The sequence below is a fragment of the Propithecus coquereli genome, unplaced genomic scaffold, assembly GCF_000956105.1.
Source record: "Propithecus coquereli isolate 6110/MARCELLA unplaced genomic scaffold, Pcoq_1.0 Scaffold73, whole genome shotgun sequence".
In the NCBI taxonomy this organism is placed as follows: Eukaryota; Metazoa; Chordata; class Mammalia; order Primates; family Indriidae; genus Propithecus; species Propithecus coquereli.
The window spans coordinates 4,139,770-4,155,562 of record NW_012153396.1 but is presented as its reverse complement, the minus strand read 5'-3'; the positions used below and the strand labels follow the sequence as shown (position 1 = coordinate 4,155,562).

General features: G+C 41.5%; 1 protein-coding gene across 2 annotated transcripts in view; it reads right to left on the bottom strand.

Annotated features, from left to right (window-relative positions):
- Positions 1 to 15,165, bottom strand: part of CNNM2 (cyclin and CBS domain divalent metal cation transport mediator 2) — a 189,796-nt gene extending 174,631 nt beyond the window's left edge. For both annotated transcript variants that reach the window (XM_012661650.1, XM_012661651.1), the window contains exon 1: positions 13,382 to 15,165. In XM_012661650.1, coding sequence (XP_012517104.1) covers positions 13,382 to 15,002 — 1,621 coding nt within the window. In that variant the 5' untranslated portion in view covers positions 15,003 to 15,165. The remainder of the gene's footprint in view (positions 1 to 13,381) is intronic.
- Positions 15,166 to 15,793: the final 628 nt, after the last annotated feature.

Genomic DNA, 15,793 nt, shown 5'->3' with positions numbered 1-15,793 from the left:
TCTCGCTCTTGCTCAGGCTGGTCTCGATCTCCTGAGCTCAAACAATCCGCCTGCCTCGGCCTCCCAGAGAGCTAGGATTACAGGCGTGAGCCACCGCGCCCAGCCTAAAAGGTCTTTTTATTTTAGCAAAATGTGTAAGATAAAAAACTACTGACTGAGCTTCAAGCATGAGGGTTCCAGAACAGGTATTTTATTCTTTTGTCTCCTGTTGATAATCTTGACGAAGATTTATAGTGATGATTTCTTCAGATAAAAGGAAGCACTAGTTTCCAGAATCTCAGTGTCCCCAAAAAAGAGGTATCTTGGGATTACAGCTTTATGCTGAAAGGACAAATCAAGTTGGAACTCAACCACTTCACCAACCCTTTGTTTAATCAGGGCTGTCACGTAAGTGCAGCATCATAGGCAGACTACATGCATATCTAAAAAAAACTAGATTTTGTCACCTAATAACATGTTCTAAAAACAAATGCAACCCCAAAACCTAAGTTCCTTTATTTCACACACAAAATTAATTTCACTAAACTGTTGCGCACACGCGCGCGCGCGCACACACGCATACACGCACACAACCTCATGGGCTTTAAAATATTGTTCATCTTTCATCCCAAACAGTAAGGATTCCAGTGAGGAGGGAAAAAATGGCACAGATGACAGTATGGCTGCATCATGGACAAAACATCCCATATCTCCCAAGATAAAAAGAGTGACTTTTACCTAAATACACTGAATTTCAATTAAATTCCTAAATTAGTGATTTGAGTTGCAAAGTTTACACTTTAATAACATTTTAATGGATTTATTTCCCCCAAACATTACAAAATACAAGTTGAAAAAAAAACTTGGAGCAACACATAAAAACATACTTCCTTCCCCAAAACCCACCATCAAGAGATAGTCATTGTTAGTTAACATTTTAGTAAATGTTCTTCTACTTGTTACAGGTAAATGTATATATACACAAACAAGCAAATAAACATTTTAAAGAATAAACCTAAGCAAAAGATGGTCCATACAATATGATTATAAGAGTATTATACCTAATTGACTTGCTTCTAGCAGAATCTCACCCCTCCCAATTTTCCCACCCCCACTGCAACCGAAAAAAAAAAAAAGAGCACGAAGACCAAAGAGTTTTACTCTGTCTTTGCTGGTTACCTGGAACCCAAACACTCAAGGATCGCACCCATGATGGCAATATGCAATGCAGACGGACTAAAAGTCAGGGTTTTTCCTTGGATCAGTAATGAAGTCTAGAGAGATGAAATTATTCCTGCCAAACTTTAAATCAAGGAGGTTACTAAAGGAAACGAGTCTTGAAAGAGATAAGAGAGCATGTTGTCTTGTTCTAGCTGTTTTTAGTTTTAATTTTACCTCTTAAAACCTGCTCAAATATTTCCATCTCTTGGCATGAGTCTCAAAAGCCCAAATGCCATTCTGCAAAGGCTCCAAGTTGAGTCAGCACATTGTTTTTCTGATTGCAGATGGGCAAATGGAAAAACTGAGGCTTTGCACGCTCCCATAAAGATCAGGTGATGCCCTCAGTCTGTCTTTGCTAGCAAGGGAAAACATTCTCCCTCTCAGATTACCAGCCCCCCACCCCCATGGGGCGTGCGCACGTGTGTGTGTGTGTGTGTGTGTGTGTGTGTGTGTGTGTGTATACACACAAACAAATCAGAGAATTTCATTCTGTCTCTTCTGGTTACCTGGAACCCCAAAACCTCAAGGATCGTACTGATAATGGCAATATGAAATACAGATGACAGAAAGTCAGGGTTTTTTCTAGTCTCTGCAAAGTAATCCACAGAAAACCCTTGATAAAATGATTCGGAAAAGAAAGCTACAAAACTATTTAAATATTAGCCAAACAGTCTTTTCTGTGCTCATCTCCTAGCCCAAATCCCCAGACTGACACAAAGCCACTCTACAGAGTAGATAGAAACAGATTAACTTTTACACTTCCAAGCTCCAGCCAACCATATTTTTTGTCTTGATCGACATTTCCTACAGCCTATTTCTTCTTTTCCTATACCTAATTTGGAATAGAAAATCTACCCTTTCCTATCAAATTTCCTGAAGAATGACAGTGTCAGTAACCAATTGTGTGTACTTGATTCTCTATATATGAAAGTGGCCAGTAAAAATGCCTAAATTTTTTAAAGAAAAAAAAATCTACTACAATCAAATGAAACAAATAAACATAAGATAACCCCCAACAAACTCAGGATTTTACAAGTATTTTTCTATTTTAAGAACTACTTGTTACCTAACAAACAAGTTCAGCAAGGTTGCAGGATACAAAAATCAATAAATCCCTTGTATTTCTATATACTAGCAATGAACAATCTGAAAATGAAATAAAACAATTCCATTTATAATAGCAAAAAATAAATAAAACACTGGGCTGGGCATGGTTGCTAACACCAGTAATCCTAACACTTTGGGAGGACAAAGCAGGAGGATTGCTTAAAGCCAGAAATTCAAGCCCAGCCTGAGCAAGAGCAAGACCCTATCTCTACAAAAAATAAAAAAATTTGCTAGGCACACATGCCACTGTAGTCCCACCTACTCGGGAGACTGAGGCAGGAGGATCCCTTGAGCTCAGGAGTTTGAGGTTGCTGTGAGCTATGATGACGCCACTGCACTCAGCCTAGGCAACAGAGTGAGACACTGTCTCAAAAACAAAACAAAACGAAACAAAAAACTAAACAAATAAAATATTTAGGAATAAATTTAACAAAAAGACCACAAGTACACTGAAAACTGTAAAATGTTGTTGAAGGAAATTAAAGAAGACCTAAATAAATGGGAAGACATCTCTGTTCATGGATGGAAGATGTAATATTGTTAACATTGCAATACTCCTCAAATTGATCCACAGATGCAATGCCACTTTGAAAATTCCAACTTCCTTTCTTTACAGAAATGGGCAAGTTGATCCATGAAAAGATCCTGACAGCCAAAACAATCTTGAAAAAAAACACAAGTTGGAAGATTCCAGCTTCCTAATTTCAAAACTTATCACAAAGCTACAAGAATCAAAATAGTATGGTACTGGCATAAGACTATAGATCAGTGTAACAGAATTTAAGGTCCAGAAATAAACCCTCACATTTATGGCCAAATGATTTTTGAAAAAGATGTCAAGACAATTCAATGGAGAAAAAAAAACATAGTCTTTTCAACAAATGGTGCTGGGACAACTGAATTTCCACAGGCAAAAGAATGAAGTTAGAGCGCTACCTCACACCATATACAAGAATTAATTCAAAATGGATTAATGGCCCTAATGTAAGAGCTAAAACTATAAAACTATTAGAATAAAATATACGCATAAACCTCTGTTGTCTTGGATTAGGCAATGGTTTCTTAGATATGACACCAAAAGCATAAGCAACAAAAGAAAAAAATGATATACTGGACATCATCAAAATTAAAAGCTCTTTTGCTTCAAAGGTCACAACCAAGAAAGTAAAAAGACAACTCAGGCTGGGAGAAAATATTTACAAATCATACATCTGATAAGTGATTAGCACCCAGAATATAAAAAGAAGCCTCAAAATTCAACAATAAGAAGACAAATAACTGAATTTAAAAATGGGCAAAGGAACTGGATAGACGTTTCTCCAAAGATCTAAAAATGGCCAACGAGCACACGAAGAGATGTTCAACATCATTAGCCATTAAGGAAATGCACACCAAAACCACAATGATACCACTTCACACTCACTAGGATGGCTATAATTTTAGATAAAGGGGGAGGGTGGCAATAACAAGTGTTGGTGAGGATGTGGAGAAACTGGAACCCTCATACATTGTTGGTGGGAATGTAAAATGGTACAACCACTTTGGAAAACAGTCTGGCAGTTTCTCGAAAAGTTAAAATAGGGTTACCATATGACTGAGCAATTCAACTTCTATGCATATACCCAAGAGAACTGAAAACACACATCCGCGCAACAACTTGTGCACCAATGTTCATAGCAGCATTATCATCATAGCCAATAAGTAGAAACAGCCTAAATATCCATCAACTGATGAATGGATAAACAAAATGTGGTATATCCATACAACGGAATACTTGGCCATAAAAAGGAATGAAATACTGATACACACTACAACATGGATGAATCCAGAAAATAGATACTGCTTTTTTCTTTTTTAGAGATGGGGTCTCTCTCTGTCACCCAGGCAAGAGTGCAATGGCATGATGATAGCTTACTACAGCCTCTGACTCCTGGGCTCAAGCAATCCTCCCACCTCAGCCTCCCAAGTAGCTGGGATTACAGGCATGCGCCAAGAAGCCAGTCACCAGAGGCCATGTTTCATTTACCCGAAATATCCAGAGTAGGCTAATCCACAGAGATAGAAAGTAAATTAGTGGTTGCCAGGGATTGTGGGGAACACGGAATGGGAATAGAATGCCAATAGGTATGGAGTTTCTTTTAGGAGTGATGGAAATGTTCTAGAAGTAGACAGTAGTAATGGCTACATAACCTTGTGAATACACTAAAAACCACTAAATCATGTCCTTTGGAAGGGTGAATTACACCTCAATTTTTAAAATTTAAAAAAAAAAATTTGTTTCAGCAGTAAAATGTTCCTAAGAAGAAATGGAATATTACGAGTTCCTTAACATGAGCAAAGGTTAGTTTTCCTAAGAGCAGGACTCATAATGTTCTTAGCAGATCTGAATTTTTCCCACGTATATCATGTACAAAGTTAACAAAGCATTTGCAAAGAAAGGCTATGATCACCCCTCCCTAACTCATCAACCATTTTCACTTTTCCACATTCCCTTCCAGTTTATACACATGTATATTCGTACATGTATATAATCTATGCAAATAATCAGCGTAAATTTTCCCATATTGCTACATGACCTTCAAAATTATCATTAAATGGTTGCAATTAGTTGACATTTACCATTTTCCTAACTCTTTCCTCTCCATACCTGCCTTAAAGTGTTAGATATTTATTTCCAATTTTTCACTGCTTATAGGTAATATTGCAACAAATTTGCAATATGAAAAGCTAATATGGCTCTTTTCTTCTCTTGAATCACTGAATTAAGATTTCCAGGGAAAAAATTACTAAACCAAAAGGTAGGACATTTTTATGACTCCTGGTTGCCTTCCAAAAGTATTACAAATTTATACTGCTATAAGCAACACAAACCTGCTATATTTAGACATTATCATATTTTATGCTTTTGACGTAATCAATGTTAAAAGATTTTATCAGAGTAATTTGAGATCTTCCTTTAATCTTAAAACCTTGGTTACCTAAGGGCTTCCAAAATCCATGAGCACTTGCTCTGTTTCTTTTAAAAATTGTTGTCTTTTTCAGTCACCTGTGGTTAAAAAGAATGAAGAATTATTTTAAATTCAGTATTCTTACTCTAAGGAAAATAGAACATGTAATATATCCTTCTGTTTTCCTTAAAATATACATATGCATGTAGCCATCTTATCAAGTAACAGCAACTGCTAGAAAAACAACAGAGCCTACAATTCAAACACAATAAAAAGGAAAAGAAAAAAACCTACAATAATTATCCACTTTTAAAATTTCAACATCTATAACAACTATCAATATAAGCACACATGTCCAAGGTGTCTCTATTGACTACCAATCTCTAGTCTAGAAAAAGATCAAGAACAACTGCCATGATTTGAATGTGCCCCCTCCAAAATTCATGTTGGAACTTAATCCCCATTGTGGTGGTATTAAGAGGTGGGGCCTTTGGGGAAGTGATTAAGTCATAAGGGTAGAGCCCTCACAATGGGATTAGTGCCTTGATAAAAGCACTGGAGGGAACTAGCTCAGGCCCTTTTTTGCCCTTCCACTCTCCTGCCATGTAAAGATGCAGCAAGAAGGCCCTCACCGGATACCAAATGCCAATGCCTAGATCTTGGACTTCCCAGCTTCCAGAACTGTGAGAAATAAATTTCTATTACTTATAAATTACCCAGTCTGTGGTATTTCATGATAGCAACATGGATAAACTAACACAACAACCAAAAGTCTATAGAAAGAATTGTTATAATAAAAATAATGGTTAACTAAGCACTAAGTACTATTAGAAATACTTTTATATTCCATATCACATTAATTCTTATAATATAGTAAGGACCATATGAGTTAGGAAATATCCCCATTTTACCATGAAAAAAACTTAAGCTTAAAGAGGATAAGTTATGTGTCCAAAGCAGACCCAGGAAGAGTACATTGTTCTTAACCTTTGTGTTAGTAGGTAGTCTCCTCTCCACAGCATGTGAATTCAAAAAGAAACATTCCCACCTAGGTCTGACAGCAAGGGGGTTAAGTATGATGATGTGATGATCTCACCATCCTTATAGCAGTATTTATGATCAATGTAAAATAGGGAGAGGGCTTAACATCCGCACTATCCATCAACACCTAAGCCAGCCTACAAACGTATGCAGATCATCTGATCTACATGATGATCTCACTATTAGCCTCCTAGCTCCCCCTTCTAAAGTCTGTCGCCCCATTATCCCTCTGTATAGACACTCTAGAGTTGCCAATGTATATGATGTTAAAAGAAAGAATGCTTCTTATTGTCGCTCCTTTTCAGTGTTGGGATGATTTGAGGTTTCTTGTTTGAGTGTTCTAAGGAAAAAAAGATGAAATGACAAGATTAAAATAAATTGTATTCAATTCTAGTGATCCAATTTCATGTATTTAAGTTTAATAAATATTCTTTATATGTCAAGTAAATCTTAGTGAATTGTAAGTATACTACCAATGATAAACATAAATATATTAACATATAAATATATATTGTATATAATATTTATAATATATATAACATGTATTTAGAGGAAAGAGCCCCTTTGAAAAAAATATACCATTTTATATATAAGTAAACATCTAATTAGGATCCAGAGGTTTGTTCTCAAAAGTTTAAGTTGTTCAACAGCAAATAAAAAACATAAAATATGATGTTGGCTCAGTCTGTTCTGTAGGTTTTCCTAGTTAATGATATTTTAAATTGTGTTTAGTTTTGCTCATAATTAAAATTAACAAGCTCCTCACAATTGTTTGGAATGTCTCAGAATTTAAATAATACTGAGGCTCTTTGGGAGGTATGGGGAGAGGCAGGTGGTGTGTAATCCCTATAAAAACCAAGAGAAAAAGCAGAACAAGGTCCTTTCCTGTTTCATCCAGCTCATTCTAAGTCAGAGCCGGTATTCAACTATGCAACTATGGTCTCTCCTGATGTAAAGGTCTATGCTCAGACTTCAGCGATCCTCATAACACAATAACTTCCCAAAATCGGGCATGATTCTCTGTATGACTTTAGCTTACACTTTTTTAAAAAACTGGAGGGCGGGCAGGAGGGAAGGGCGCATAGGTGCATAAATGAGACACGATGCTTTGATGAACATCTCAGTGGAAACTTTACAGACTTGTACTGTGAACAGAAATGAAGAGTCAAGAAAGTTTCACCCTCACAGCCCCAAATCCAACCATTACTGTCATAGAAGAAACAACCAATAAGAAAATATACCATTAAAGGATATCCAAAACATGCTAAATCAAAAGAAATACCTTATATTTAACTACCTGAGGCTTCTAGACATCAATACCCATTCCTAAAATACACTCCTACGCTGACCATAGCAGAGTAAAAAACTCAACTAAGATAAAACACAGCATAAAATAAAATAAAATGAGCTCACACACTCGGACTTATTTTCTACTTAACAAAATGCCCGTTGAAGATTGCTTGAATACAAGACATCTACAATACTGACATCGAAATCACAAGACAAATAAAACAAAAACCCGTGTTAACCCTGATTATTTGCTTTTCCAATGATACAGCTACCTGTAAGTCTGAATAACGTGGGACCAGAAGACCAGCCTATTGGAGTGGAAAGAACTCGATCTAAAAGTCAGGTCATGGGTTCCAGTCCAGCTGATGCTTCTAACGAGGTGGGGGCCCTAAACAAGCCACTAATTTTCTCTCTTCTCTTTCTTAGGGTTTACTTTCCTCAAGAAGTTGACTAGATCAGTGTTTCCTAAACTCACCTACCCATAAGAATTACCTCAGGGTAAGGTAACTGCAAACAACATGGATTCATTCCAAGGCCCCTTCCCCAAACATTCTGGTTCACGAGGACTCTCGGTGAGGCACAGGACCTCACTCTTATTAAGTGACCCAAGTAAATCTTATCATCTGGTAAATCTGGCAAACACTGGGCTAGATAATCCTCAAGCTGCCTGCCTTCCAGCTCTGAGTCTATACTATCTGGATATTTCATAAAGATGTTCTAAAAATATGCAAAATTACAATAATTCAATGTATTATTACCGCACAAAAATAAATGTACAAGATCATAAATACAAATATATCCACTCCCTGTGACACCATTCATACCTTTAAACATCAATAAAAACATCTTCCAAGATTCTAGGCAAGTACAACACTTAATTTGGTGAGGGGGGAAAAAGTAATATTAAACTCTCAGCCTATTAATATGGAGAGACTTGTTGAATTATATAGCTCATGTTTTAAGTGGAAACTGTACAGCGCATTCTTCCCTTGGAGAATAACATTATCTGGTGATTCCACCTGTTCGTAGCTCAGAAAAAGCTAGAAAAGAGCCTAGCTAAGGTGCTAGCAGCTGCCAATAGCAAGCTCTGCAATACTGGAATGCAACTGTTACAAAGCTAAAATACAAACAATGAAACAATAACTGGTTACTAATTCTTCAAATTTGCCTCCATGTGGCCTGATGTTTTGTTAGGAAGGTTCTGTCAGGCAAATGGGAGCCTCTAGCATGCTTTCTGCACTCAAAGGTAGGAGCCTTTAATCTTGCTTTTCCTTCTCCTTCACTATTTTGCTTTAGACAGTTTTCCTAAAATTCTCATAATCCTCTAGAGAGATGTCCTGAGTTTATTCTCCTATTTAGATTTATAGGTAACAACAAAACTAACAAAAGAAAAAGAGAAAGATTGCATGGAGTACAGAGGGACAGAGTTGTAATGGATGTTCATTAGCAACCACTTATGAGATAGTTCAAAAAATGTAAATAAAAACCAAGATTAAAACACAAAACTGAGTTTGACAAACTACTGTGTGACCCTTGCAACAAAAAAAGATAAGAAACCAAGAGTGAAACGTAATCACATAATTTAGCCGTTAGAAAAATAGTTGTATGGCTGGGTGCAGTAGCTCACACCTGTAATCCTAGCACTCTGGGAGGCCAAGGTGGGAGGATTGCTTGAGCTCAGGAGTTTGAGACCACCCTGAGCAAGAGCGAGACTCTGTCTCTACTAAAGAAAATAGAAAGAAATTAGCTGAACAACTAAAAATATATAGAAGAAATTAGCCGGGCATGGTGGCGCATGCCTGTAGTCCCAGCTACTTGGGAGGCTGAGGCAGGAGGATCACTTGAGCCCAGGAGTTTGAGGTTGCTGTGAGCTAGGCTGATGCCACAGCACTCTAGCCCGGGCAACAGAGTGAGAACTTTGTCTCAAAAAAAAAAAAAAACAGTTGTAGAGTAGCCCATCAAAGTAACACTCTAGCACTGTACAATGTTAGTATAGAACATTTTCAACATGAATCTTGATGCCTGATGTGCAAATATTGCAAATAGAATTCTTTGGATTTAGGATCACACAGGTCAAAAAATTGATTTAATGGCAAAAATGGGAACACCAACTGTTATGTATATCACAGAAGGATTGGGTTTAAAGCCACGTGTATGTTTAAAGATATTTCTGTGTCCTACTGCCCAACAGACTCTGAGACAACGTTTGGACAAAAGACCAAACCTTCCACTCCGTAAAACAGAAATGGCAAATCAGGATCAAGGGAACTAGTATAAGACAGTGGTTAAGAGAGCAAGTTCTGGTGTCACACAGACCTGAGTTAAAACCCCAAATAAACAAATTATTGTGTGACCTTGAATAAACCTCAATTTCCTCAACTGTAAAATGGAGATAATGCTTCATTCAGCCATTGTGAGATTTAAACAAGGTGCTTCATGTAAAGCACTAAGCCCTGTCCCCGGCACAGAGTAAATAGGTAAGTCATCATCATCATCATCACCACCATCATCAAGCTCAAATTGTAAAATTAGCACAGTTACTTCCAAGGTCAAGTAAAGCAAAAGGTTTCCTGGTAGCCAGACAAAAAAGTTCTAAGCATTAGAAAGAAGACAGTCACATATACTAATATAAAGGTAGCTTTTCTTTCCACGTTACAGAACCTTTTGTTTCCCCCTCCTTAGTAAAGATTAACTCAGACGAATTCTATACTGCTATATACAGAAAAGGTTTCAATACAGGCATTCTTAATTAGGAAGGATAATTTTCAATGAGATCTAGATTGATGATCTAAACAGTTTGGGGGAGTTACAGTTGGTATTGTTAGGGGCGTCTGTTTTGTTTTTGTTTCTTGGAAATGGAGAAGTTAGGAGAGAGGGAAAAGAAGTCTTCGAACCATTCCACGCATCACTATTCAATGGAAAAAAACAACAGAAGGTCGACTATTAAGATTATGTCATAATCGAATTAGAAAATGAAGAATAAAAAAATCAGGTGAAATATTTTAACTCCTACATTAAAAAGGACTAATATACCTGGCTGGGCATGGTGGCTCAGGCCTATAATCCTAGCACTCTGGGAGGCTGAGGCAGGAAGATCACTTGAGGTTGGGAGTTGGAGACTAGCATGAGCAAGAGCGAGACCTCCTCTCTATTAAAGATAGAAAAATTAGCCCGGCATGATGGTGTGCGCCTGTGGTCCCAGCTACTCGGGAGGCTGAGGCAAGAGGATCACTTGAGCTCAGCAGTTTGAGGTTGCAGTGAGCTAGGCTGACACCACAGCACTCTAGCCCAGGCGACAGAGCAAGACTCTGTCTCCATAAATAAATAGATAGATAGATAGATAGATAGATAGCCCGGCGCATTGGTGCACACCTGTAGTCCCAGCTACTGGGGAGCCTGAGGGTGGAGGATCCTTTGAGCCCAGGAGTTTGAAGTTGCGGTGAGCTATGATGACGTCACTGCACTCTAGCCAGGGCAACAGAGTGAGACTCTGTCTCAAAAAAAAAAAAAAAGAACTAAAATACCCAAGAAAGGGAAAGTGAAAAACCAATTATTCCAATAAGTAATAAACAAATACGCATCCATACCATCCTCTTAAGGTCATGGCTTAAATTTCCAATGTGCAAACAGTCTTTGCTTGCTCTTCTGAATATGCCACCAGCTTGAATGTATACCATTAACTTGTACTATCTTCTTAACCCAATACATCATTCTGGTTAAGGACAAAAATAAAATCTTGTACTTTATTATTTTTCTAGAATTCATGGGAAAATATTAGTAATTCATTTAAACGGGGCATTTCAAAAAAATACTATGAGGTGATTTTAGAAGAAAACCATTTCTCACGAAAATAAATCGGTCATAGGAAGATTATTCAAGAACAACCAAAAACAAATTTCAAAATAATGCACGTTTTGAAATTTTGAGTAGGGGCAGGATTAGTGAGCTGTGACGTGAATAACTAAATTCTCAAAGAAAAAAGATAAAACAGTGAAGAAAAGACTTCAGCAACAAGTACAAACTAGTGTGATCAATCCATCAGTAAATGTGCAAGACTTCTGAATAATTTCTAAAAATACAATAAATTATCTGTATCAATACTGGGAAATTTAGCAATAGAAAGACTTTCAGAGGTATTTTCATGCATTTCAAGATACCTTTCTGTATTACAGATATTACTGCAAAATTACTGAAGAGACTGGTTAGATGCTCTGCTTAACAACTTAGCAGTGAAAGAATCATGACACCCCCAAAAGAAGCTCTGTCACCTAGAGATACTGGATATTTTCTTTTCACTACTTAAGAATCCAGAAGAATCTCCTTCTGCTTTTAAATGCAAATTATCAATCTCCAAAGCACATTCTGCTCTATTCCTTTATATGAAAATTAACTGCAGTGTGATCCTGTTCTAAAGAGGACATCATTCAGCTAGAAAATGGAATTAGGACAACCACACACTCCCTGAGTATGTTCAGATCATCACATCCAGTGAGCTGTCACCAGGTACACTTGGCCTTTTTCACAGCAGAGACCACTATCAGTGATCAAAATTCTATCTGAAGAAGGAAAACTTAGTTTTGAGCACTATCAGGTCATGAAAGATTATATACACATTTCAATATATGCAAATGCACTAGCATAATAGCAATTAAAAAACAGCATCCCTTGGTTTTCAAATAACACTAGCTATTTACTGGAAACTTTCAGAATTTCAATATAATAATACGAGTTGCTATTTACCTGTTCATTACACAGCAAAACAAACAAACAAAATCCCACAATGCAAGAAATGATGTGCTGTGTAAGCACATCAGACTCTGCACTTCTTTCTCTTCCCTGTTAAACACCCCGGAGCAGTGAGAGTTGACTTGGTGACACATTTCAATTTAATGTACCAGGGGATCAATGTCGAAAAAGAACAATTTTAAACAGCAAGAGGCAATAAACAAATAACCATAATAAATAGAGGGATTCATCCTATTGTTAAAAGTTCAAGCTTTCTGGCAAAACCATACTTGGTTTGGGAAGTTTTATGTCTTGTCAGGTAAATGTAAACAAATAGCAAAGAAAGCTATATATATAGATATCGCCTCATAAAAGGTTAACTTAGCTCTTTCCAAGTTATATATTAATAACTAACTCTAGTTTTGTTTTGTTTTTTAAAGACAACTCTTTTCTAGGTAAGGCAAGTCACATCCAAAATGAATGATTTTTTTGGTTGTGCTTGGCTTACTCTATCCACTACCGTCAAAGGCAGACCTCAATCTTCCCCACAGGTCGCCGGACAACCAGGAACGGAAGCTATGGAAAATGTACTTGCAATCTTTGAAACATCAGTGTGGATACTTAAGGAGAAAGACAAAAGGATTGCACTGGCTTTAGAAAAGCTATGTAAATGTTTCCCAAATGCCTGTGATTAGTACATGTCAACCAAATGGCAGAGCATTAGCCAGCCCCCGCTTTCACATACCCACTCAGAACCCAGACAATGAATGCAACAGACGGGGGCGGGGGGGGTGCGGGGTAGTATCATGCACAGAAATTAGGAAGTTTACTTTTCAATCATGGAACAAAGTAAGTGATGGCTGTCTTGTGCTTTTCAAGAACCTAGAAGCCCTTACTAGTTCAATCCGTCCCCAAATCCACACCACCCTTTCAACTTTGCAATTAAGAGAGAGAAGGAGAAATTCCGGTCAACTCGCCTTGGGGGGTTGGTCTGAGGGTAGAAGATTCAAGTAGGGAGGAGGATGGAGAGAGAAAAAAGCAAGCCAATGAAAGATACCAAAATTTCCCACCTTTCTTAAATTCTTCCAGCATAGCGTCCAACTTGGTGTCATTGAAAACAAAGTGCAAGGGGTGGTTATAAAATTTGGTGATGGTTTTCAGGGGAGTACAGTCATCTGGATCCACGAAGGCCAAGTCTTTGACAAAGAGCAGGTCCACGATGTTGGAGCGCTCCCCCTCAAATACTGGAATGCGAGTGTAGCCGCTCTCCATGATCTCCGACATGGTGTTGAAATCCAGGATGGCTTCGCCTGTGATCATGAAGCAGTCCCGGAGGGGGGTCATCACGTCCTCCACGGTCTTGGTGCGGAGTTCCAGCGCCCCTTGGATGATGTTCAGCTCCTCCTTAACGAGGTCGTTGTAGGGGTCGGTGACCCGGAGCATCTCTAGCAGCTTTTCCCGGTTGTAGACCGTGCCTATCTCCTGGCCGAGGACGCAGTCCAGCAGCTTGCTGACCGGGTAAGAAGCGGGGAAGGTCATCATCATGAAAAACTTGGTGAGGAAGATGGTGTTGGCCCCAACAGCCAGGCCGTGTCGGGAGCAGATGGCCTGGGGCACGATCTCCCCGAAGATGACGATGCCTATGGTGGAGACCACAACCGCCACGAGGCCTGAGCCGGCGATGTCGTCCAGCAGGATAGTGAGCGTGGTGTTGACCAGCACGTTGCCCAGCAGCAGCGAGCACAGCAGGTAGTTGCCCTGCCTGCGCACCGGCTCGATGCGCTTGGCGTAATTCTTCTCCTTCTCGGTGCCGCAGTTCTGCACGATGCGCAGCTCCATAGGGTCCAGGGCCATGAGCCCCAGGTTGAGGCCGCTGAACATGCCCGACAGGCACAGCAGTAGCGAAATGAAGATCACCTGCAGCCAGAAGGGCAGCAGGAATTTCTTCTCCTCGCCTACAATCATCTTGGTGTCCTCGCCGTCGTGGTAAATCCAGGTGGTCTCGGCCCACGGGGGCGGTGGGAGCCCGGCCACCCCCGAGCTGCCTTTGCCCCCGACGGCGCCAGCCGCAGACCCCGGGCCGCCGGCGCCCAGGGCAGGCGTGGAGAGCGACGTGCACAGGTAATAGGACTTGCTCTTCTCCATCTTGCGCAGCGGCTTGATCTCGATCTCGATGATGCCCGATGTGCGGCGGTTAAGAATGATGTGGGGCAAGATGATGATGTCTGAGGTGCGGATGCCGCAGCGCTGGGGGCCGCTGTCCGGCTCCGGCGGCGCGGGGCCCCCCAGCCCGCGCTCGCCGGGGCTGTGGCGCCGCCGCTCGTGCTCGGTAAAGGCGATGCGGGACCACGTCTCGTTGTTGATGTTCTGCCCGTACACCCGCAGCTTGACCCGGGTCCGCTCGCTCACCCGCAGCGCCCCCCCTTCCATGAACGACACGTCGTTCGTGTCCTCCAGCCGCAGCCCGATGATCACCGTCTCCTCGTTCTCGCCCGCCGCCGCGCAGCCGCCCGCGCCGCAGCAGCAGCTCAGCAGTAGCAGCGGCAGCAGCCGCCCGGCAGCCGCCTGCAGGACCCCCCGGCCGCGGGAGCTGAGGCTGCGGCGCGCCGCCATCTTCCAAGTGGGCAGTGCGGCGGCTGCCTGCCCGCCCGCCATCTTTACTTCGGGTTCACAAGCGCCACAGCCAATCATAGGGTGGCTGCTCCAGCTGCGGCTTCATCCTTCCCACCCGGCGGCGCGAACGCAGGCACAGTCCCCCGGGCTAGACTGCAACGGAGCGTCCGCGCCCAGTGTTCAGCAGTTCGCCTTCCTGACTGACACTGATTCGACCTCTGCCAGCTGAGGAACCCCGAGGCTCGCGGGAGAGGGGAGGAGGAGGGAGGGGAGCGCCAGCAGCTGCGGCGAGAGGCAGGCCGACCAGCCAATCACGAGCGGGCGCCCGCCCTCCCAGCCAGGGGGCTGGAATGGGGGTGTGGTTGCGAGCGGCACCCCGAACCACTGGCACGGTAAGTGGGTGGGGCGATGAGGGCCACTGTCCTCCTCAGCACGCCAAGTTTCCAACTGAAAGGCGCGTGACTCTTGTGTATGTGCGAGGGGAGGAGGCGTGGCCAGCTGGAACCCGAGAGCCAGTCAAAGATGAGAGCTGTAGGAAAGGGGGCGGGGCCCTCCGTCTGGCCGCCAATGGAAAGGAGCCGCCGTCGGCCCGGCCCTCCCTGAGGGGGCTCCGTAGTAGGTCCCGGCGCTTGGGTCGGCCGGGTCGGACTGATTCCCTGCGGCAAGAGGTGGCGGGTTCTCGCTGCTCCATCTTGTTGGTTCCCCAGTGCTCAATGCTCGGGCAGAAAGCGCTGCCCCTTCTGCCCCAGGAGACCGAGAAGCCGACTAGGGGCGGCTTAAGATGCACACAAGCCCAAAAAGCCGCGGCACCGGCCATGCTTCCCCACTGCTAGTGCGTGCAGCTCCGCCGGGGCAAGCGGCCGCCGGGT